Consider the following 24729-nt stretch of genomic DNA (forward strand, 5'->3'; position numbering starts at 1 on the left):
GACGAACCCTCTAGGCTAATCGCGAAGTGCATGGTGCCTCAAGAAAGACGTTAACACTTACATGGGACTGTCGTTTTTAATGGGATAATTTTACACCGTGACACGATGCCAGATGTAAATGTTAACAGCTTAAAAAGGTCAAATATTCTCTCCCCCATTTGCTCGCCATCGTTGTCAACGCGTGGCCTAGAATCTTCTCCAGGTGGTCCACGGAGCACGGAGGCAGCACAATTCTCGTTGGTGTCCTTGCAAATGTCTCGGAAGTTTGTTGACCTTTGTGATTTTTTGCTGAAGCAACCCCTCCCTGTGTTCACATCTGACGGCACTGCGAGGTCGAAGCGCATCTGGTGGGGGTGGGTGGGTGGGCATGGAGGGTGGAGGACGGAGGAGTCCCCCCCCCACACACCCCCCCCCACACCCCCCCACGCCCCCCCGATTCGCCTGTGTGGCGTCGAACTATTGAGGATGGGTCGCGCGCCTCGACTCCGTTAAACCACGGGGTTTATTTTATTTTATTTTTCCCAAACCAACAAAGAATATAAAAAAAAGCATTCGGGAGGAACAAAATACGCAATAAACTTGGCAGGTGAACAAATATAGTTTAATAATAACATTATAATATTAATAAAGGCATTTAAAAGACACAATTTAAAAATATGCGTTCCCTCTTTTTTTAATATAATACACAAAACTGACCCCCCCCCCCCGCCTGGCCCCACCCCCCGCCTGGCCCCACCCCCCCTCAGTCTGACTCCGCCCCCCGCCTGGCCCCACCCCCCTCAATCTGACTCCGCCCCCCGCCTGGCCCCGACCCTGCGGGGTTGCTGTCCAACAGAGCGACAGCCAAAGAAGCACCACAACCAACAACCAATAACAACCAACAACAACAACCCGGGGATATTTCCACACGGTGGGAAGGGGTGGGGGGGAGGGGGGCGGGGGAGGTGGTGGAGGGTGGCAAACCCGCCCCCCCCCCCAAAACCAACCCCTACCAAGCACCCGAGTATAAGTCACGTGGATCCCACCCATCCATCACCCCATCGCCCCATCCATTCATCATCCACCACTACCACCACCACCTAAACGCATCCGCCAGCTCCTCTCTCTCTCTCGCTGGGGTCGCTCTCAGCTGAGATTCAGTCGCCCCGCGCGTCCGTCTTCATCAGCACCGTTAACCCCCGAGCTCCAACTCTAGCCCTCCTCGCTTCTTACAAAAACAAATAAAGACGCGTGTGTACGTGTGTATATATATATCACCCGCTTGTGTCCTCTCTGCGATCCACTCAATGGCGACGACGATGGCGGTGGTGGTGGCGGCGGTGGTTGTGGGGAGCGCTTAGTGCACTGCGCTCACGACCACCAAACACCGGTGCCGATTGTCCGAGACGATCCTGGGTCTGCCCCCTAGGTCGACTCAGCAATCCAAACGAGTACGGGATGACGTACTTAACACCTTCCCCCGCCCCCGCCCGCCCCGTTCCGATGACGTAATTGTACGTCTTTTAAAATAAAAATACGCGGAATAAAAACGAAAAATTAAATATTCCTCGCCGGTGCCGAGGCTCCCGCAAAGGGCGCGGGCCCCGCGGGCAGGCCCCGCGGCGGCCGTGGCGCTGCGGCCCTTGGTGGCGCCGACGTCGCTGGAAACGCAACGGCGCTGCAGCCGCTGCCGCCGCTGCCGCCGCTGCTGCTGCGGCGACCGCCGCGCCCCTCCCGAAATGTAAATGAACGCCCAGAGAGTGGGCGGGCGAACGGGACAGCACCTCGCCCGCCGAGCCTGCAACTGGCAGGAGACGTCCTCGGAACGGGGTAAAAGGGGGGGGGGGGGGGGGAGGTTACGCGGGGTACCTTTGTCTTTGTCTGGTGGTGGTGGTGGTGCAGGGGTGTTGCTTTGTTGTTGTTTGGTGGTGGTAGTGGGTGTTGCTTTGTTGTTGTTTGGTGGTGGGTGTTGCTTTGTTGTTGTTTGGTGGTGGTGCTGGTGGGTGTTGCTTGTTGTTCTTTGGTGGTGGTGGTGGTGGGTGTTGCTTTGTCGTTGTTGTTTGGTGGTGGTGGTACGTGGTTGTTGCTTTGTCGTTGTTGTTTGGTGGTGGTGGTGCGTGGTTGTTGCTTTGTCGTTGTTGTTTGGTGGTGGTGGTGGTTGATGCTTTGTCGTTGTTTGGTGGTGGTGGTGCGTGGTTGTTGCTTTGTCTTTGCGCAGCGTCTCGAGACTTTGACGAGTTGGGGGGCGGTTGGGGGGCGGTGGGGGGGGGCAGACGTGTTCGCAGCCTCCGTTGAATCGCATCGCATCATCCGATGTGTCGGGTCGGGCCATGCAACGGCGACGGACCCAGGCCTACCATCCGTGCCGTTGAAAACCCGACTCAGCGCCTATTGTTTTTTTTAACGACTCACGAAATGAACCGATTGTCATCGTTCTCGCGGGAGAGAGAGGAGAGGAGAGAGAAGAGAGAGAGAGAGACGGTGGAACAGAGGACGCCCGCGCGTCGTGCGACGCCCGAGATGCCAGTCTCGATTTGAAGCTCTCGTGACTGCACGAATCCACGCTCTTTGGTTCTTCCGGTAAAGTCCACGTGGTGGGTAGCAAAAAAATATAATTAAAGGTCACGACGTTTCGATCGCAACGCAAGCGGTCGTCCTCAGGCGGAGTTATTTTTCTTTAATAATAACAATAATAATGATGACGATGATGATGCAGCAATGGAACCGCCTGAACCTGCTGCTGGATTAATTTTTGTTTCCGCCCGAGGACGGCCGCTTGCGTTGCGATCGAAACGTCGTCGACCTTTTATTCTTTTTTGCTACCTGCTAGGCGACTCTGCCGAAAGGGCCAAAGAGCACGGATGCCATTCTAGTTTAAGTCTGTGCCGGTCGTATTGGCGTGAGGCTCCCCCCTCCACCACACCAATCTCGACAGATCTGTTGGCTGCTGCTGCTGCTGCTGCTACGACTACCACGTTGCCCTAGCCCCCGGTCAACGACGACGACCCGTACGCACGCGTCAACGTCAAACAACGATGACGTGTAACACCGGGTGAACACGTGGCCTTCGCGGGCGACGTCACGACTCGTAGCGGGAGTGTTCTTTCTATTTAAAGCTTTCGTGACTGCAAGTATTCATCGTTCTTTGGTTCTTTCGGTAAAGTCACCACCACGTAGAATGAGAATAAAATAATAAATTGATAAAACGTCGTGAGAATTTTATCGCGTTATTTTATTTTATCAATTTATTATTTTATTCTCATTCTACGTGGTGACTTTACCGAAAGAACCAAAGAAGAGTGTTCTTTTTTAGTTTTTTTTTTGGGGGGGGGGTGGCTCAGCCCAAATGTTTCGTTGTAAAGAAGCCTGCGCAGGGCCCGAATTTCCACGCGGCGTCGCGAGCGATTCGCTGGCGGCGTCGCGCGTCGCTCGCGACTCGCTGGGCCGGGAAACGCCGCGGGAAAACCAAGATCGTCGCCACCACGTTGGAAACAACGGAGATGCGTGCGGCGTTGGCGCTTTTCGGACCTGCGCCGAGCGTTCTCGTGCCGGCTATCCTGGAGTTACCCGAGGCTGCACTGGGCGCGAGTCGCAATTGCGTGCGGCAGGTGACGCGTAGGCGAGAGGTCGTTCATCTCAAAACCGAACCGTTGAGCTAGTCGAGACGATCGTTGTCGTCATTTACGACGCCCTCGTCACGCGCGACGATTCAGAGATAATTTCCGCCAGTCGGTTGTGGTTTTGGAGGCTTCTTCACGGCGTCAATTTGGCCCGCACCGTTACAGGAAGGGAGTGGGGGGGGGGGAGGGAATGGGGGGTGCCTAGCCCAAAAGTTAAATCGCGAATCGATCTTACGTCGTCATCATCATCAACGCTCGTACCGTTTGCGTCCTTCAACATTTATACCTTAAGACTAAATTATTATTACTTCTTAAAATATGCTTCCATCGGATGGGGGTGGTGGTGGGGGTGGTGGTGGGGTTGTGGGGGGGGGGAGACCGACGGGACACTAGGGGGCTACTCACTCGACAAGGCTAGAGAAGTCGTGTGCATGTTCCTGCGGTGTACAAAACGTGACTCAAAAACCCTGAGAGGGAAGAACGGGAGGGGTCCGGACGAAGGCATTCCCCGCTGGGGACCCCCTCCAAGTGCTCAAGTGTGGGAAGATTACATCGTGAAGAGATTTTTTTCGTGACAGAGAGAGAGAGAAAAACAAACACGTTTCTTTTTTTGTGCTTAAATACAAGAAACACGGCCATGGGACATTCAGAGCCGCGGCGCAGGCGAGGCCTTAGGCTTGCAGCCCTGCACAGCGCTTCATAGATGGCGCTTGGGGTACCTGGTCCCTTACGTTTACCCTATATGGACCCACGTAGTCCTTGCCCCGTGAAGGCCTCGCGAAGGCCTCGCCCAGGCCTTGTCATGCGAAGGCCTCGCCCAATGAAGGCCTCGCCCAGGCCTTGTCATGCGAAGGCCTCGCCCAGTGAAGGCCTCTTCCAGGCCTTGTCATGCGAAGGCCTCGCCCAGTGAAGGCCTCGCCAAGGCCTTGTCATGCGAAGGCCTCGCCCAGTGAAGGCCTCTTCCAGGCCTTGTCACGCGAAGGCCTCGCCCAGTGAAGGCCTCGCCAAGGCCTCGCCCCGTGAGACTCGTGTAGGCCTCGCCCATTCAAACCTCATGCAGGCCTCGCTCCGTGCAGGCCTCGCCCTGCCGCACGCACCCAGTCCCTCCTTGGCGCGTCAGGCGTGAGACGCGGCGCCATCGTGGCTGCACCGACGAGCCCGCTTCCTCCGCCGCACGCGGTGGGGGTCGGAGCGGCCTGCGCCGCGCCCGGCGTCGCGGCCGACTCCACCGTCGTCCTCGTCGCCGTCGTTGTCGTCAGCAGCGCCGTCGTCACCGCCACAGGGCCTGAACTGCTGCCGGTCGCCACCTTCCTCCCCATCCTCCTCCTCCGCCTCCGCCGCCGCCGCCGCCGTCGTCGTTGGCGACCCCTGACCCTGGGCCGGCGCGATCGCTGCCTTCGTCCTCCTCCTCTCCTCCTCCTCCTCCTCCTCCTCCGCCGCCTCCTCCTCCTCGATCACTCGCTTCCACATCTCGTGGTTCTCCAGCAGGTGGTGCGTCAGGTGGCAGAAGTACTTGCGCGGGCGTTTCTTCCTCATTCGCTTGGCTGCGTCGGGGCGGCAAGAGGCAGGAGACCGAGCGCGCGTGAGAGAGGCACGCGACGAGCCCCAGAGCGGTGTTCTACATCGCAGGGCCCGAGGGGCCACTGGGCGGCCCCTGCCGTAAGCCTTCGGTGCCGCTGGCAAAACGGCCAATGGATTCAAACGCGTGGGCCGGAGCCCTGACGATGACGATGCCTCGTCGGCGAAGGTGGCAAAACCGCCTCTGAAAATGCAACGGCGACGTGGCTCCATCGGTTACCCCGTGAAGGAGGATGTGGTCAAATCGATTGCCGGGCAGCGACGTTTTTGCCCCTTGATAATTTTACGCTTGAGCTGTGCAGCTGCAGGTTCGGATGCCTGGACCCAATCCCGAACCCTAAACCCTGTCTCGCCCTTGAGCCAGTGGTTCTTAGGCTGGGATGCACGCACCACACCCCGCGGAGTGCCAGACGCCTCTACGGGGGTGGGTGCAAGACGCGGCCAGATTTTTCTTTAGGTCTCCCTACACCCGACGGTACCCCCCCCAAACTCAGTCACCCCGTTAACCTGACGGCCCCCGTTTGCGTCCAAGCGAGGCGGCAATGCGGCGTCGCCTACCGTGCCGCGTGTCGCCGTCCTCGTCGCTGTCCTCGTCCTCCTCCTCGTCGTCCTCCTCCTCGTCGTCGTCGTCGTCCTCCTCGTCGTCCGACGACGCGGACCGCCCCGCCTCGTCGGGGTCGCGCTCCACCCAGGCCCCCGGCATGAGGCCCGCCGAGTCGTAGGAGCGGCACAGCGGCCCCACGATGTGCGTGATGAACGACTCCTGGAGCTTGGCGAGCTGCGGCGCCGTGCGGTCCATGAAGGGGCTCACGGGCAGGCCCAGAGTCGCCTCCTCGTCGCCCTGCCAATGGGAGGGCAGAGACCCGAGGTTCCACCGCCACCACCACCGCTACCGGCGCCCGCCCGCCCGTCCGCCCGCCCGCCCCGTAATTTTATTTGTATTTAACCAGGTAAGAAGGGCCCCACCGAACTTCCTAGCGCTTACTTTCAAAAGCGACCCCCTCCCCCCACCCACCCTCCCTCGGCTACCACAAACGACGGCTGCTCAAACGAAGTGGCGGCCCGTCATTGTCATCGTCGTCGTCATCGTCGTCGTCATCATCTTCGTCGTCGTCGTTGTCGTCGACATCATCATCGTCGTTGTCGTCATCATCGTCGTCGTCGTCGCTATCATCGTCATCTTCGTCGTCATCATCATCATCTTCGTCGTCATCGTCGTCGTCGTTGTCGTCGTCATCATCATCGTCGTCGTCGTCGTCATCGTCATCGTTGTCGTCATCGTCATCGTTGTCGTCATCGTCATCATCAATGTCGTTGTCGTCGTCGTCGTCGTCGTCATCGTCATCATCATCATCGTTGTTGTCATCATCATCGTCGTCGTCGTCGCTATCATCGTCATCTTCGTCATCACCATCATCATCGTTGTCATCATCGTCGTTGTCGTCATCGTCGTCGTCATCATCGTCGTCATCATCATCGTTGTCACCGTCATCATCATCATTGCCATCATCATCGTCGTCATCGTCGCTATCGTCGTCATCGTCGTCGTCTTCATGGAGCGGATATTTATGAATTCGTAGCAGCAGCCCAAATGCTTCTAAACGCGCGGCGACGTCGATTCCAAAAATGTGCAGGGGGAGAGATAAAAAAATAAAATAATAATAACATAAAGATACAAATGATAATAACAATAATAAAAGCATAGCCGGAGGGCGCTCGGAGAAAAATCGACGCGACCACGGGGAAAGAGACCGGAGGCACGCCGCAAAAAGCTCCAAATATACAGCAGCAGCAGCAGCATCAAAATGATGACGAAAAAATACGTAAGAATACGTTTTTAAACCTGGTCCCGGTCATCGGCAAGTCCACTCAACTCCGCGTCCTCCTGTACCACATCACTCCGTCTCTTCTCCAGCCCGTGACGCGCCCGTTTAGCCCCCTCGATCCGGCCGAACAAAATCTGTTTAGGCATGCGGTGGCTGGGTATGCGGGCTACGTGACCCAGCCAACGCAGCCTCGCCTGCCGGAGGAGCTCACCGACGGGACTTTGTCCAGACACACACACACACACACGGACGCAAACTCCAAATGCAGTCGACTCTCGATTATCCGCGCTAATGTCGAGGAGGACAGCCGCGGAAAAAATTCGAAATCGCGGATAACCCAAAAAATATTTCCATTTCCCGCAGTTCTCTATGCCAAAAAGCAGTAACACAGGTATAGATCAGCGATCGATGCGCGTGCTCAAAGGTGACACTTTCCCGCTCCCGCCCAGCAGCAGCAGAAGCCTGAGTCGATGACAGCGGCAGAGGGACAGCCAAATCAGCATCAGTCAAAAACTGCGCCCCGCTCTTGCAAAGATATCGCAACTACCGCACTGTGGGGTGATCGCGGGGATTCCGGATTAGCCGGAGCGTGCGCACTTGTCCGGTTTAAGCACCGCGTGGCTTTCAACAAACGCCCCCAAGGACAGCAAGCGTGCTCCTGGTTTTCGCCGTTCCGTGTGGGCCGTTTCATCGGAAAATCCACCGTGTGCGCGGTTCGTCCGCACATCGGATGAAACACGTGCAATCGAGAGCATCGCTCGCGTTGCGAGCGGGCGAGCTGGGAGGCCGGGCGAGCGGGCGAGCGGGCGGGCGGGGAGGGCGGGCGGGCGAGCGAGCGGGCGGGCGGGCGGGCGGGCGAGCGGAGAGCGCCACCTGCTGGTAGAACTCGTTCACGATGCCCGTGGTCCAGCGGAGGTGCAGATCCCGGATCTTGGCCGGCCCGTTGATGTCCGCCAGCTTGATGCACATCTGGCAGACGAGGAGGCGGTCGTTCTCCTGGCTCCAGTCGATGCCCGAGCCGTCCGCACCGCTCACCTGGCGAGGACGAGGGGAGGGGGTGGAGGGGAGGCGGGCAGGGAGGGAGTGGAGGGAGTGGAGGGAAATGAGTAGAGGGGAGGGAGGGGAGTGGAGGGGAGGGAGTGGGGAGGGAGGGAGTGGGGAGGGAGGGAGTGGAGGGGAGGGAGAGGAGGGAGTGGAGGGAGGGAATGGAGGGATGGAGGGAGGGATGGGAGTGAGTAGAGGGAAGAGAGGGAGGGAGAATAGGGAGGTAAGGGAGGGAGTGGAGGGGATGGAATGGAGGGAGGGATGGGAGGGAGGAGAAGGAGTGGAGGAAGGGGAGGGAGTGGAGAGACGGAGGTCAACACGGTGACACCCACAGTGATACTCGGTGGCAAACGCAGTGACATGAACGCCCAATGCCAAAGATCCGCCATATAGTCCACATCGACTGTTTGGGCAAGTGCTGTTAGCGAGCAGCACCTATGAAGGCCGGGACGGCACACGAGGGGGTGGGTGGCCAGCACCACGTCCGGCCGACTTTGTCTCCCCAGTGGCGATGTTTACTACACATAGCATCAGGTACTAATTTGAGGCTGAGTCGACGTAGGGGAGGCCCAGGACCGGTTCAAATAATCCTCACTGATGTTGACCGTGAGCGGGAATCGAACCCGGTCGCCAGGTTCATAGCGCAGTGCGCTAACCACTACACTGCTGCTCCCCACCACACACACACACATACACACACAATGACACACACAGTGACACACACACACAGTGACACACACAGTGACACACACACACAGTGACACACACACAGTGACACACACAATGACACACACAATGACACACACAGTGACACACAGTTACACACAGTGACACACACAGTTACACACAGTGACACACACAGTTACACACAGTGACACACACAGTTACACACAGTGACACACACAGTTACACACACACACAGTGACAAGCACACAGTGACAAACACACACGCAGACACACACACTGTGACACACAGACACGCAGACACACACAGATCCCCCGTATAGCCTTAACAGACTGTAGGGGCAAGGGCTGTTAGCGAGCACCTATGAAGGCCGGAACGGTACACGAGGGGATGGGTGGCCAGCACCACGCCCGACCGCCTTTGTCTCCCCAGTGGCAATGTTTTTATCCACCGCACCAGGTACTCATTTTTGGCTGAGTCGACCTAGGGGAGGCCCAGGACCGGTTCAGATAATCGTCACTGGTGTTGGCCGTGAGCGGGAATCGAACCAGTGTCGCCAGGTTCATAGGGCAGCGTAGCGCTAACCGCTATGCTACTGCTCCCCACAGTGACACACACACAGTTACACACAACAACAACCGCCATTCGCCACTAAGTGGCGGTGACGTCACCACGACGCTTGTGCCCGGCCATGTGCACCTTGAGGCCACGTGCAGTGTCGAACGCCCGCTGGCAGGAGGTCACGGGCAGACCCAAGTGCCACGGGTCGACTGACTGAGATGAATGGCTGGTGCACCACCTGTGTCCCCTACTGTGCCAACCTGCTGTGCTTCAGCCACCCGGCGCTCCGCTCGTTTTTGTGAGCGTCGCTCCTCCGCCCTACGTTGTTGTTGGAGGGCGACTACCTCCAACTGCCCAGTAGCGTCCTTCACGAGCCTCCTCCACAGAGGCCGATCTTGACACCGCTGGTACCAGTCATCAGCAAGTCCACTCAGCTCCACGTCCTCCTGTATCACATCACTCCATCTCTTCTCTAGCCCGTACCGCGCCCGTTTAGCCCCCTCAATCCGGCCAAATAAAAGCTGTTTCGACATGCGGTGGCTGGGCATGCGTGCTACATGACCCATTCATACACAGCCTCGCCGGCCGGAGGAGCTCTCCGATGGGACCTTGTCCACGTCTTTCAAGGATTTGTGAGCTCCTCACACAATCCAGCCTGGTTAAACCCAGGATGGATCGTAGGCAGGCCACCCTAAATGTTTATTACCGGCGAAGATGTTCCATTAGGGGGGTCCACGTTTCGCAAGCGTAGAGAAGGGAGGGAATGATCGTGGCCGAGAAGACCTGACGCTTAGTGCGGAGTGACAGACCAGGTAGCTTCCACACAGCGTTACGCAACCGATGAAAAGATATTGCCGCTCAACTGATTCGGAGTGAGACCTCTGCTGTTAAACTGGAGCCGGTCATAAGCACACTGCCCAGGTATGGGAAACTCTCCACTCTCTCCACAACTGCCCCATCACCGATTGGGAGTTGTGGGGGTGGAGTGTCCGATGGTACATAATACCCAGGCAGGTGCTTAGTTTTGGTGGGGCTGATGGTAAGGCCCCACCTCTTAGTGGCACGCTCCAGTCTCAGCAAGCAACGTCTCCAACTCCTCCTCTGAATGAGCAGTTATTACCAAATCATCAGCATACATAACGTGGTTGAGCAATAGGGAGCCATCCCTTGACCGCACCCGGGCATCGATCAGCCTCCCATTATATCTGTACCATATGGAGATTCCCCCGGTACAGCTATTGAAGGCTTCATGAACTACGTGGTCAAAATAGATGTTAAATAATGTGAGAGCCAGAGGACATCCCTGTCGCACCCCAAGGTGTACAGGGAATGGCTCTGACTCCCCGCCACATAGTTTTACCCGGGCCCGCTCACCATCATGAAGGTTCTTAATGATCGTGAGCAGAATGTCAGGTACTCCAAAAGCACGAAGAACAACCCAGAGCCCAGGCCTACTGATGGTATCATAGGCCTTGACCAGGTCAATAAAGCAGAGATGTAGGTCTTGTTGGAATTCCCTACACCTCTGCTGTAACAGACGGACAGAAAATATGGCATCTGTGCAGGACCGCCCTTTCCTGAAACCGCATTGGGGCTCCGCAAGCCTCTCCTCAGCGTGCCTGGCAAGGCGATGTTGAATAATCCTTGACAGGACCTTTCCCGGAACACTGAGGAGTGAGATGCCCCTGTAGTTGTTACAGTCTGTGCGGTCTCCCTTCTTAAAGAGGGGGACCACCAGGGCATCCTTCCAATCCTGAGGAACCCGTCCAGTGGTCCAGACTGTTGTTATGATGTCATATAGGGCAGTCTGTGCACAAACGCCACCCTCCCTCAGCATTTCGCTTGGGAGATCATCTCTGCCCGCTGCCTTTCCTGGTCTCAGACTCCGGATCGCCTTCAGTACTTCCTCAACAGATGGCACCTCAGTCAGCCACTCACAGGGGGTGACTTCTTTCAATATTTGAGGCACCGCAGCCTTAGCAGGGTCATCCTCACTTTGTGCCACGATGTTTTCCTGGCTGAGGGATTTTCCCTCCCCCAGGACCTCACAGAAATGCTCAGGAAATCTGCAAACCTGTTCCTGGGGGTCGGAGATTGGATCACCATTTTTTCCCCTAATGATGGTAATAGGTGTGGCGCTGCAGGTTACTTTTTTGATGGAGTTAAATAGAGATTTGTGATCGCGGGCCACTGAGGCAGACTCCATCTCCTCAGCAACCCGCGACCACCACCCATCCTTGCAGCGCCTCACGGCTCTCCGAACCTCCGAGCGAAGGCTGCGGTAAGCCTCCTCATTCTCTGATGTGGGATTCTGTAGTCGATGACAGTGGGCCTGTCACTTTTTCTCAACCATCCTGTCAGCCAGGGTCTCTGGGGAGGTCTGGACCGCGTACCCAAAGGAGCCATTGTAGCTGCATGAGTCACAGTCCTAAACCTCGCCCAGGAGGAGTCGGGGACGATGCCAATCCCAGCCGCAAGCGATGATGAAATTCTAGCTTGCAACTTTCATCAGATAACTGAGACCAGGCCACTTTAGGTTGTAATGGGGTCCTGGGTGTACACCCACCACCAGAGTGGAAGAATGGCAGGCGCATCTTACAGATGACAAGTCGATGGTCAGAGGGCAGATCAGCTCCACGGTAGGTCCTGGTGTCAAGGACATGGGCTCGCATCCGCTGGTCCGTCACTATGTAGTCCAGCAGATGTTCTTGCTTGGACCCGGCATGCATCCATGATGTTGTGTGGATGCGCCGATACTGGAACAGCGTGTTGGTAATTACAAGCCCATGGGCTGCACAAAAATCTAGCAGCCTCCTACCGTTGTTATTGAGCTGATCTGGTCCATGCCCTCCAATTACTCCAGACCAGGTGCCAGCATCATGACCAACTCGGGCACTGAAATCACCCAACAAGATGACTCTATCCCGAGGGGCCACTTTAGCCAGCACCTGTGACAGGAGGTCATAGAAGGCATCTGACTCATCGGCTTTGCCTGCATCCCTCCACGGATGTTCGTCTTCGGTGGGGGCATAAGTAACCACGACCACCACTCCTCGCCTCCGATTGATGGGAAGGCGAGCCCAAAGTAGCCTGGGGCTTACAGCTTCCCACACCTCACCGCCACGCTCCCACGCCCCCTTCATTCTTTTGTTCAAAAGAAAAGCCACACCGTGTTGTTTGGCAGTCTGCTGCCCCGAGTAGAGGACGGTCCACCCCTCATGGTGGCAGGAGCCAGAACCGGTCCACTGGACCTCCTGAATGCCACAGAGATCCAGGCGGTACCGGTCCAGCTCCCGACAGAGGAGTGGCAGCCTCTCCTCCGCAGTGAGCGTTCGAACATTCCACGTGGCCACACGACGTGGCTTTTCGTTGTTTCTGGAGGAGCCCCGAGGGTAAAGATTCAATCTCCTGGCTCCGCCAATTGGGGTTTGGCCAGGAGACATCATAGACGCCTGTCCCCCCGGGGCCTCCGGCACAAGCTTATTAGTTAGATATTTTAGACGTGGTTTAGTGGTAACATTTTGAAGGTGGAGGAGTTACCAGCCCCTCACACTTGTCCAGAGCCCCCGTTTAGCCCCTGTGGTGGTCACAGACGCCATGAGGGGAGGAGCCAATCGGAATTGGCCCTCCCCCCACAGCACTGTCCACGACATTGACACACACACAGTTACACACACACAGTGACACACACACACAGTGACACACACACAGTGACAGACACACACACGCAGACAAACACAGTGACACACACACGCAGACACACACACAGTGACACACACACATTGACAAAGACAAAGATCCCCCATATAGCCTTAGCAGACTGTAGGGGCAAGTGCTGTTAGCGAGCACCTATGAAGGCCGGAACGGTACACGAGGGGGTGGGGTGGCCAGCACCACGCCCGACCGCCTTTGTCTCCCTAGTGGCAATGTTTACTACACACCGCACCAGGTACTCATTTGAGGCTGAGTCGACCTAGGGGAGGCCCGGGACTGGTTCAGATAATCGTCACTGGTGGTTCGTAGCGCAGCGCGCTAACCGCTACACTACCGCTCCCCACACATTGACACACACACAGTCACACACACACATTGACACACACACACACACACAGTGACACACACACATTGACACACACACACACAGTTACACGCGCACGTGGCGCGCACGGGCAACCTTGGCGTTGAACTCGGCGAGGAAGTCGAAGTGCTTCTTGAGGTCGGTGGCGAGGATGGCCTCGATGACGAGGAAGCGGAACCTCTTGAACTCCGCGTGGCACAGCCCCGGCAGGAAGTTGAACTCGGGCCGCGACATCAGCAGGTGCCAGGCGGCCGCCGCGTGGTGGTTCTCCAGCACCGAGCGGTCGTTGTACAGCACGGCCTAGGGGGTAACGCACAAAGGCGAAGGATTACGGACCCCCGTGTAGCTCGCGCGTGCCAACGGGGCGAGCGCGGCGCCCGCCCGCTCGGCCGCCGTTGACTCACCAATGTTGGAGGTCGCCCAGGGGGGAGTCCCGGGACCAAGTTCCGATATTCGACGGCGATGTTGGGCCCCTGAGCCAGGAGTGAGCGGGGCGTCGTGAGTGGGCGGGGCGTTGCGAGTGGGCGGGGCGTCGCGAGTGGGCGGGGCGTCGCGAGCGGGCGGGGCGTCGCGAGTGGGCGGGGAGTTCGCGAGTGGGCGGGGAGTTCGTGAGTGGGCGGGGCGTCGCGAGTGGGCGGGGAGTTCGCGAGTGGGCGGGGCGTCGCGAGTGGGCGGGGGCGTCGCGAGCGGGCGGGGCGTCGCGAGTGGGCGGGGCGTCGCGTACCTGCGGGGCGCTGGTGGCCACCAGGAAGGCGTTGGTGCGGCCAGGGTGGTCGTAGTCGTGCATGGCGGCCGCCACGTACAGCGCCATCAGCTCCAGCGCGGGGATGACCGACGCCAGGCACCCGTACCCCGACTCCGCGTCGCCCGCCAAGCACTCGGAGGACCCCGACTCCACGTCTCCCGTCGCGCCCCACGTGCGCGACTTTGTGAACGCTGCACCACGACAACGACGACAACGACGACAACGACGTGCGTGTGCTCCCCACGTGCTCCCCACGTGCTCCCCACGTGCTCCCTGTATGCTCCCCGTGTGCTCCCTGTGTGCTCCCCACGTGCTCCCTGTGTGCTCCCCACGTGCTCCCCGTGTGCTCCCCGTATGCTCCCCACGTGCTCCCCGTGTGCTCCCCGTGTGCTCCCTGTGTGCTCCCCGTGTGCTCCCTGTGTGCTCCCCGTGTGCTCCCTGTGTGCTCCCCGTGTGCTCCCCACGTGCTCCCCGTGTGCTCCCTGTGTGCTCCCTGTGTGCTCCCTGTGTGCTCCCTGTGTGCTCCCCGTGTGCTCCCTGTGTGCTCCCCGTGTGCTCCCTGTGTGCTCCCCGTGTGCTCCCTGTGTGCTCCCCGTGTGCTCCCCGTGTACTCCCCGTGTGCTCCCTGTGTGCTCCCTGTGTGCTCCCCGTGTGCTCCCCACATGCTCCCTGTGTGCTCCCCACGTGCTCCCTGTGTGCTCCCCGTGTACTCCCCGTGTGCTCCCCGTGTGCTCCCTGTGTGCTCCCCGTGTGCTCCCCACATGCTCCCTGTGTGCTCCCCACGTGCTCCCTGTGTGCTCCCCACGTGCTCCCCGTGTGCTCCCCACGTGCTCCCCGCGTGCTCCCCGCGTACGGACCGGCCGTGTCGCTCGGGTCGCGGGGGACCTCAGGGAATCCGGGGATGGGCTGCGTGGTGAGGTACCACACGGCATGCAGCACGTCCGTCGCGTGGATGCGGTTGTGGTCTGGAGCCACAAACAACAACAACAACAACCACGTCAACAACAACAACACACAACCACGTCAACAACAACACACAACCACGTCAACAACAACAACACAAACAACCACACAAACAACCACGTCAACAACAACAACACAAACAACCACGTCAACAACAACACAAACAACCACGTCAACAACAGCAACACACAACGACGTCAACAACAACACAAACAACCACGTCAACAACTACACAAACAACCACGTCAACAACAACAACACAAACAACCACGTCAACAACAACACAAACAACCACGTCAACAACAGCAACACACAACGACGTCAACAACAACACAAACAACCACGTCAACAACTACACAAACAACCACGTCAACAACAACAACACACAACGACGTCAACAACAACAACACACAACCACGTCAACAACAACACAAACAACCACGTCAACAACAACACAAACAACCACGTCAACAACAGCAACACACAACGACGTCAACAACAACACACAACCACGTCAAACAACAACAACACACAACCACATCAACAACAACAACAAACAACGACGTCAAACAACAACAGCCCCGAGCATTAAAACCGGTCCCATGCTGCGCATTCAAATAAGATGCAAATGAAATGCTAATGATATGCTAATGAGGGTATGCTAACGAGGAGATGCTGTTGAGATGCTACTGAGGATATGGTAATGAGATGCTAATGAGGATATGCTAATAAGGAGATGCTACTGAGGATATGCTACTGAGGATATTCTAAAGAGGATATGCTAATGAGGATATGCTAATGAGGATATGCTAAAGAGGATATGCTAATGAGGATATGCTAATGAGGACATGCTAATGATGATATGCTAATAAGGAGATGCTACTGATATGATAATCAGAATAAGAATCAGAAAGGGTTTTATTCGCCATGAAAGTTCACACCGACACGGAATTTACTTTGGCAGGATGGTGCATACATTCAACATATAGGAATCTAAAATCTTAAATAAGTTTAAAACAAGTCTTACTATAATAATAAGGGTTAAAAGTCTAACTAACACCAAGGGGCTGAAGTATATAAAATTTAATAAATATCGAATGTAAAATAGCTTTATGATATAATTTAAAAATAAAAAAACACAAATAGGTTAACGTAGTTAATATCGGCAAGGTGTCATTATGTTTCTGATCCCTTTCTGATAATGAGGAGATTATGATGGAGGTGGGAGGGGCGTCGCAGAGGGGGAGGGGCGTCGCAGAGGGGGAGGGGCGTCGCAGAGGGGGAGGGGCGTCGCAGAGGGGGAGGCGGCTCCTCACAGGGGATGTGGCGGTATCCGCTCTCCAGCGCGTGGAAGTAGCGCATGAACTCCGCCACGGGGATCTTGAAGAGCGCGAAGAGGCCCGTGTCCTCAAACAGGCGGTACGTCACCTGCACCACCACCACCACCACACGGGGGGAGGGGGGCATTCGCTTAGCCCCCCCTTTGGGGGGTTGGGGTAGGGGTTGAGCCGGACATCCAAACCAGCGGCTCAACCCGTCCAGTGGTCCAACTGGTGGTGGTTCCAGAGGTCGTCTCTGTCCCGGAGGGAACTGCGACCTGGTCTCAGGTTCCCCTGGAAGATCGCTCTTCGCTGAAAACAATGGCTGGCACCGTCAGCCAGCCCAGCCAGCCCAGCCGGCCAGCCCAGCCCAGCCCAGCCAGCCCAGCCAGCCCAGCCCAGTCCTGCCAGCCCAGCCCAGCCAGCCCAGCCCAGCCAGACCAGCCCAGCCCAGCCGGCCCAGCCCAGTCAGCCCAGCCCAGCCAGCCCAGCCCAGACCAGCCAGCCCAGCCCAGCCAGCCAGCCAGCCAGCCCAGCCCAGCCCAGCCAGCCCAGCCCAGCCCAGCCAGCCCAGCCCAGCCCAGCCCGGCCGGCCAGCCAGTCCAGCCAGCCCAGCCAGCTCAGCCAGCCCAGCTCAGCCAGCCCAGCCCAGCCAGCCCAGCCAGCCCAGCCAGCCCAGCCAACCAGCCCAGCCCAGCCAGCCCAGCCCAGCCAGCCCAGCCCAGCCAGCCCAGCCAGCCCAGCCCAGCCAGCCCAGCCCAGCCCAGCCAGCCCAGCCAGCCCAGCCCAGCCAGCCCAGCCCAGCCAGGCAGCCCAGCCAGCCCAGCCAGCCCAGCCAGCCCAGCCCAGCCCGGCCAGCCAGCCCAGCCAGCTCAGCCAGCCCAGCCAGCCTAGCCAGCCCAGCCAGCCCAGCCCAGCCCAGCCAGCCCAGCCAGCCCAGCCCAGCCAGCCCAGCCAGCTCAGCCAGCCAGCTCAGCCAGCCCAGCCAGCCCAGCCAGCCCAGCGCAGCCAGCTCAGCCAGCCCAGCCAGCTCAGCCAGCCAGCCAGCCAGCCCAGCCCAGCCCAGCCACCCAGGTTTGCTTGCTGGATGGCTGGCTGGTTGGCTGACCAGCCGCTCACTGGTTGTGGCAAACTTCCTCAGGAGGAACGGCAGGTTTCAGTTTGGTGTTTTAACATCTTAACCCAACTGTTTTGTTGCCAGATAAAAGGGGAAAAACCTATCGTCATATTTTGGTACTGGCAAAGGGCGTCACATGAAATATCCAAATACTTCTAAACGCGTGGTGATGTTGATTCTAAATGTGGATGGAACAGGAAAAATATGAAAACCCGGAGAAAAATCCACGCGACCACGGGGAGAGAGACACCGCAACCTCCAAATATAGCGCAGGCGTCAAGGGTTGGGATCGAACCCACGACCTGCTGTACACCAGGCGAGATAGTAAACATCATAGCCACCGTGGCGAGTCAGAGGTCAGATCACCGTTCTTTCCCCTTAAGGAAGGGTTAATGAGGTATTAATAAAGTATTAAAGCTTTCGTGCATATAAATTACCCATTGGGTTTTTCAGTAAAGTCACGTATGTAGAAATAATAAAATTATATTAAAACAAAACACGAAATTTAACACTCTTCTGAAATTCGTGGTCCGCCAGGAAGTGTCTAGCTGTGTTGTTGGCCTGACTGGTTGTGCTTCACGTAATGTTTTTTAGGTTTGTTAAATTCTCGCCTCTCATCTTTTTTGTTGTATTTACCTCCGTGATTTGTTCTTGACACCTGATGAAGATCGCTTGTGTTGTGATCGAAACGTCGTGATTGTTTTGTTTTTTATATAATTGTATTATATCTACATACGTGACTTTACCGAAAAAACCAATGAGTAATGAGGTATTCTTTGGGTCTTTCGGTAAAGTTACGTAGATCGATTCAAAGAAAATAACAAACAAAACCACGACGTTTCGATCGCAACAAAAGTGGTCCTCATCAGCAAAAAGGGGGTTAGCCTCTAAAGGCAAACTGTTGATAAAGGTTTAAAAATGGGCGTAGCCCAAGTGTCAGCAGCATGGGCGGGGCAGCTTATGTTAATGTAAGGGAAGTTGCTGCTAGAGGTGATGGTAGTCGTGGGTCGTGATGGTGCAGGTGGTTTGGCTTCCACCAATGAAGGGAGTGGGCAGTAATGGTTCCGGTGGTTTGGCTTCCACCAATAAAGGGCTGTCAGGTCTAAAGTGGAAACATGACAGTCAGTTATGACTTAAAATGGTTGATAACGTCCTTCCAGTGATTGCTGCATTTGTACCCATCTTCTCGGTTGAAATAGTGTGTATGTCTGTATGTATGGATGGCTTCGTGAACAAATTTATGTTGATAGCCAGTGGGTTTGCAAAGTCCCTTCGTCTAAGAGAAATACATTTCGTGTGATCCCACCGCATTAAAACAATTATCAGCCACGGCCGAGGTATGAGTCCTACCGTGTTTCAGATCTGCCTGATGTTCACGAACCCAGTCCGAGACATGTCGCTTAGTTTCCCCAATGTGACTACTGCCGCAGACACAGCTTAGTTTGTAGACGCCGGGGTATTGCATGTCAGGGATCACATCCTTCACAGATGGGATCAGCTCACGAATTTTATGTACTGTGTTAAATCGAACCTGGATCTTGTGTTTGCTCATGATTAATGAGGTGTCGGGCGCTGCGGGTGACTTGCGTGATGCCCAGGCAGTTTCAAGCTGCTCCGTAGATAAAGACCCCCCACAAAGCCTTTCATGGACCGTTGGGGCAAGGGCTGTTAGCGAGCAGCACCTATGAAGGCCGGCACGGCACGCGACGGGGTGGCCGTATTGCCAGCACCACACCTTACCCCCACTCCCCCCCCGCGGCGGCAGATGTTTACTACAACATCGCACAAGGTACTCAATTAAGGCTGAGTCGACCTAGGGGAGGGAGGCCCAGGACCAGTTCAGATAATCGTCGCTGGTGTTAATGGCCGTGAGCGGGAATCGACCTCAGGTCACCGGGTTCGTAGCACAGGGCACTAACCACTACACCACCGCTGCCCACACACACACACGCACAAAGACAAAGATCCCCCGTATAGACTGAAGAGACTGCTGGGGCAAGTGCTGTTAGCGAGCACCTATGAAGGCCGGCACGCGATATGAGCTGGTGGGTGGCCAACAACACGACCGGCCGCCTTTGTCTCCCCAGTGGCGATGTTTACACACCGCACCAGGTACTTAATTGAGGCGACCAAGGCGAGGCCCAGGTACCGGTTCAGATAATTGTCACTGGTGTTGGCCGTGAGCTGGAATTGAACTTGGGTCGCCAGGTTTCGTAGTGCGGAGCGCTGACCGCTACTACACTACCGCTCCGGTACAACAACAACAACCGCCATTCGCCGTGGCGGTGACGTCACCACGACGCTTGTGACAGGCCATGTGCACATTGAGGCCACGTGGAGTGTCAAACGCCCACTGGCAGGAGGTCACGGGGCAGACCCAGGTGCCACGGGTCGACTGACTGAGATGACTGGCTGATGCACCACCTGTGCCCCCTACTGTGCCAACCTGCTGTGCTTTAGCCACCCGGCGCTCCGCTCGTTGTTGTGAGCGTCGCTCCACCGCCCTCCGTTGTTGTTGGAGGGCGACTGCCTCCAACTGCCCAGTAGCGTCGTTCACGAGCCTCCTCCACAGAGGCCGATCTTGACACCGCTGGTACCAGTCATTGGCAAATCCACTGAGCTCCACATCCTCCTGTACCACATCACTCCATCTCTTCTCTAGCCAGTGCCACGTCCATTTAGCCCCCTCAATCCGGCCGAACAAAAGCTGAACATAGACGTACACACACACGTACACACACACACACTTACACACACACGTACTCTACACACACACACAGACACACACCCGTCGCGGGCTGACCTGGCTGAGGATTTGACCGCAGGCACCCCCGGTGAGCTCCACAAGATCGAAGATGGGGAAGTTCCAGTTGTGGATTCCGGACATGAGGGGCTCCAGACCCTCCATCACCAGGGTGGGCGAGCAGGGCAACCCCGCCTCCTCCTGGCGCCGCCATCACCACCACCATCACCACCATCACCGTCACCACCATCACCACCACCACCATTGTCACCACCACCGTCACCACCACCGTCACCACCACCGTCACCACCACCGTCACCACCGTCACCACCACCATTGTCACCACCACCGTCACCACCACCATCACCACCATCACCACCACCGTCACCACCACCGTCACCACCGTCACCACCATCACCACCACCATTGTCACCACCACCGTCACCACCACCATCACCACCATCACCACCACCATCACCACCACTATTCACTACCACCATCACCACCACCACTATCACCACCACTATCACCACCACCGTCACCACCACCATCGTCACCACCATCACCACCACAATCACCACCACCATCGTCACCACTACCGCCACCACCATCACCACCACCACCACTACCGTCACCGTCACCATCACCATCACCACCACTATCACCACCACCATCACCACCATCACCACCACTATCACTACCACCACCACTGTCACCACCACCATCGTCACCACCATCACCACCATCACCGTCACCATCACCATCACCACCACTATCACCACCACCATCACCACCACCACTATCACTACCACCACCACCATCACCGTCACCACCACCATCGTCACCACTATCACCACCACCACTGTCACCACCACCACCGTCACCACTACCGTCACCACCATCACCATCACCACCACCACCACCGTCACCATCACCATCACCACTATCACTACCACCATCACCACCACCACCACCACCGTCACCACCATCACCACCACCATCACCACCATCACCGTCACCATCACCGTCAGCATCACCACTATCACCACCACCACCATCACCACCACCACCACCACCGTCACCACCGTCACCACTACCGTCACCACCACTATCACTACCACCACCACCGTCACCACCACCACCGTCACCACTACCGTCACCACCATCACCACCACCACTGTCACCACCACCACCACCACCACCGTCACCACCACTGTCACCACCACCGTCACCACCATCACCACCACCATCACCACCATCACCACCACCACCGTCACCACCACCACCATCGTCACCACCACCACCGTCACCACCACCACCACCGTCACCACCACCACCATCGTCACCACCACCATCGTCACCACCACCATCACCACCACCGTCACCACCACCACCACCGTCACCACCATCACCACCACCATCACCACCATCACCATCACCGTCACCATCACCGTCACCATCACCACTATCACCACCACCACCATCACCACCACCACCACCGTCACCACCGTCACCACTACCGTCACCACCAATATCACTACCACCACCGTCACCACTGTCACCACTACCGTCACCACCACTATCACTACCACCACCACCGTCACCACCACCACCGTCACCACTACCGTCACCACCATCACCACCACCACCGTCACCACCACCACCACCACCATCGTCACCACCACCACCACCATCACCACAACGGTCACCACCACAGGTTCTGAGTTCCGGGTTCTGGGTTACAGGTTCCAGGTTTTGGAATCTTGAGTTACAGGTTCCAGGTTCCGGGTTCTGGGATCTAGGTTCTGGGTTATAGGTTCCAGGTTCTGGGTTCTCAGTTACAGGTTCTGGATTCCAGGTTACAGATTATGGGATCTGGGTTCTGGGTTACAGGTTCTGGGTTCTGGGTTCTGGGTTACAGATTCTGGGTTCTGGGTTACAGGTTCCGGGTTCTAGGTTCTGGGTTACAGGTTCCGGGATCTGGGTTCTGGGTTACAGGTTCTGGGCTCTGGGTTCTGGGTTACAGGTTCTGGGTTCTGGGTTGCAGGTTCCGGGTTCTAGGTTCTGGGTTACAGGTTCCGGGATCTGGGTTCTGGGTTACAGGTTCTGGGTTCTGGGTTACAGGTTCCGGGATCTGGGTTCTGGGTTACAGGTTCCGGGTTCTAGGTTCTGGGTTACAGATTCCGGGATCTGGGTTCTGGGTTACAGGTTCCGGGATCTGGGTTCTGGGTTACAGGTTCCGGGTTCTAGGTTCTGGGTTACAGGTTCCGGGTTCTGGGTTACAGGTTCTGGGTTCTGGGTTACAGGTTCCGGGATCTGGGTTCTGGGTTACAGGTTCCGGGATCTGTATTCTGGGTTACAGGTTCCGGGTTCTGGGTTACAGGTTCCGGGTTCTAGGTTCTGGGTTACAGGTTCCGGGTTCTGGGTTACAGGTTCCGGATTCTAGGTTCTGGGTTACAGGTTCCGGGTTCTGTATTCTGGGTTACAGGTTTCGGGTTCTAGGTTCTGGGTTACAGGTTCCGGGATCTGGGTTCTGGGTTACAGGTTCCGGGTTCTAGGTTCTGGGTTACAGGTTCCGGGATCTGTATTCTGGGTTACAGGTTCCGGGTTCTAGGTTCTGGGTTACAGGTTCCGGGATCTGGGTTCTGGGTTACAGGTTCCGGGTTCTAGGTTCTGGGTTACAGGTTCCGGGATCTGTATTCTGTATTAAAGGTTCCGGGTTTTAGGTTCCAGAAAGTGGGGTCCAGGGCTACTGGGTTCCAGGTTCCAGGCTCCGGGGCACTGGGTGCCGGTTTCCAGGCTACTGGGTCCCGGTGTCACAGGTTCCAGGTTCCAGGTGGGGGGCGAGGTAGGGGGAGGGGTTCGAGAGGGGAGGGGGGTGGGGGGAGGGGTGGGGGGAGGGGTGGGGGAGGGGTTTTAGAGGGGAGAGGGGGGAGGGGAGGGGGGAGGGGTGGAGGGAGGGGTGGGGGAGGGGGGAGGGGTGGGAGAGAGGGGAGGGGTGGGGGAGGGGTGGGGAGGGGGGTTGGGAGGGGGGTGGGGTGGGGGGTACCTGGGCCTCAGCGAGGGGCAGCAGCAGTTTGGAGGGGAGGGGGCGGCTGCCGTCGCCCCCCCCACCCCCGCGCCCCTCCCCCTCACCCACGTGGTTGTTCTCCACGGAGCTGTCGTAGTCCGAGGTGAGGGCCGTGACGTCGTCTGGCGGCGTAGGAGGTAGTGTGGTGAGCTCTGTGGTGTGGTGAGCTCTGTGGTGTGGTGAGCTCAGTGTGGTGTAGTGAGCTCTGTATGGTGTGGTGAGCTCTGTGGTGTGGTGAGCTCTGTGGTGTGGTCAGATCTGTGGTGTGGTGAGCTCTGTGTGGTGTGGTGAGCTCTGTGTGGTGTGGTGAGCTCTGTGTGGTGTGGTGAGCTCTGTGTGGTGTGGTGAGCTCTGTGTAGTGAGCTCTGTGTGGTGTGGTGAGGTCTGTGTGGTGTGGTGAGCTCTGTGGTGTGGTGAGCTCTGTGTGGTGTGGTGAGCTCTGTGGTGTGGTGAGATCTGTGTAGTGTGGTGAGCTCTGTGTGGTGTGGTGAGCTCTGTGTGGTGTGGTGAGCTCTGTGGTGTGGTGAGGTCTGTGTGGTGTGGTGAGCTCTGTGGTATGGTGAGATCTGTGTGGTGTGGTGAGCACTGTGGTGTGGTGAGCTCTGTGTGGTGTGGTGAGGTCTGTGTGGTTTGGTGAGCTCTGTGTGGTGTGGTGAGATCTGTGTGGTGAGGTCTGTGTGGTGTGGTGAGCTCTGTGTGGTGAGCTCTGTGTGGTGTGGTGAGGTCTGTGTGGTGTGGTGAGGTCTGTGTGGTGTGGTGAGGTCTGTGTGGTGTGTTGACGTCTGTGTGGTGAGCTCTGTGTGGTGTGGTGAGATTTGTGTGGTGTGGTGAGCTTTGTGTGGTGTGGTGAGCTGTGTGGTGAGCTCTGTGTGGTGTGGTGAGCTCTGTGTGGTGTGGTGAGCTTTCTGTGGTGTGGTGAGCTGTGTGGTGAGCTCTGTGTGGTGTGGTGAGCTCTGTGTGGTGTGGTGAGGTCTGTGTGGTGAGCTCTGTGTGGTGTGGTGAGCTCTGTGTGGTGTGGTAAGGTCTGTGTGGTGTGGTAAGGTCTGTGAGGTGTGGTGAGTTCTGTGAGGTGTGGTTAGCTCTGTGTGGTGTGGTGAGGTCTGTGTGGTGTGGTGAGGTCTGTGTGGTGTGGTGAGGTCTGTGTGGTGAGCTCTGTGTGGTGTGGTGAGCTCTGTGTGGTGTGGTGAGCTCTGTGTAGTGAGCTCTGTGTGGTGTGGTGAGCTCTGTGTGGTGAGCTCTGTGTGGTGTGGTGAGGTCTGTGTGGTGTGGTGAGCTCTGTGGTGTGGTGAGCTCTGTGTGGTGTGGTGAGCTCTGTGGTGTGGTGAGATCTGTGTGGTGTGGTGAGCTCTGTGTGGTGTGGTGAGCTCTGTGGTTTGGTGAGGTCTGTGTGGTGAGCTCTGT

The 24729-nt window shown here is 57.1% G+C and overlaps 1 protein-coding gene across 1 annotated transcript in view; it reads right to left on the minus strand.

Moving 5' to 3' along the window:
• Positions 1–2090: 2090 nt before the first annotated feature.
• Positions 2091–24729, minus strand: part of PDE3A (phosphodiesterase 3A) — a 175915-nt gene continuing 153276 nt past the window's right edge. Inside the window, exons 7-15 of the mRNA XM_076054247.1 lie at positions 23308–23450; positions 20319–20459; positions 16396–16507; positions 14974–15081; positions 14096–14307; positions 13468–13671; positions 7877–8038; positions 5736–6018; positions 2091–5143 (exon numbers count right to left, since the gene is read on the minus strand). Coding sequence (XP_075910362.1) covers positions 4716–5143; positions 5736–6018; positions 7877–8038; positions 13468–13671; positions 14096–14307; positions 14974–15081; positions 16396–16507; positions 20319–20459; positions 23308–23450 — 1793 coding nt within the window. The 3' untranslated portion in view covers positions 2091–4715. The remainder of the gene's footprint in view (positions 5144–5735; positions 6019–7876; positions 8039–13467; positions 13672–14095; positions 14308–14973; positions 15082–16395; positions 16508–20318; positions 20460–23307; positions 23451–24729) is intronic.

The sequence above is a fragment of the Petromyzon marinus genome, chromosome 65 (genome assembly GCF_048934315.1).
Source record: "Petromyzon marinus isolate PM22_M1 ecotype Great Lakes invasive population chromosome 65, UKy_Petmar_22M1.pri1.0, whole genome shotgun sequence".
Lineage (NCBI taxonomy): Eukaryota > Metazoa > Chordata > Hyperoartia > Petromyzontiformes > Petromyzontidae > Petromyzon > Petromyzon marinus.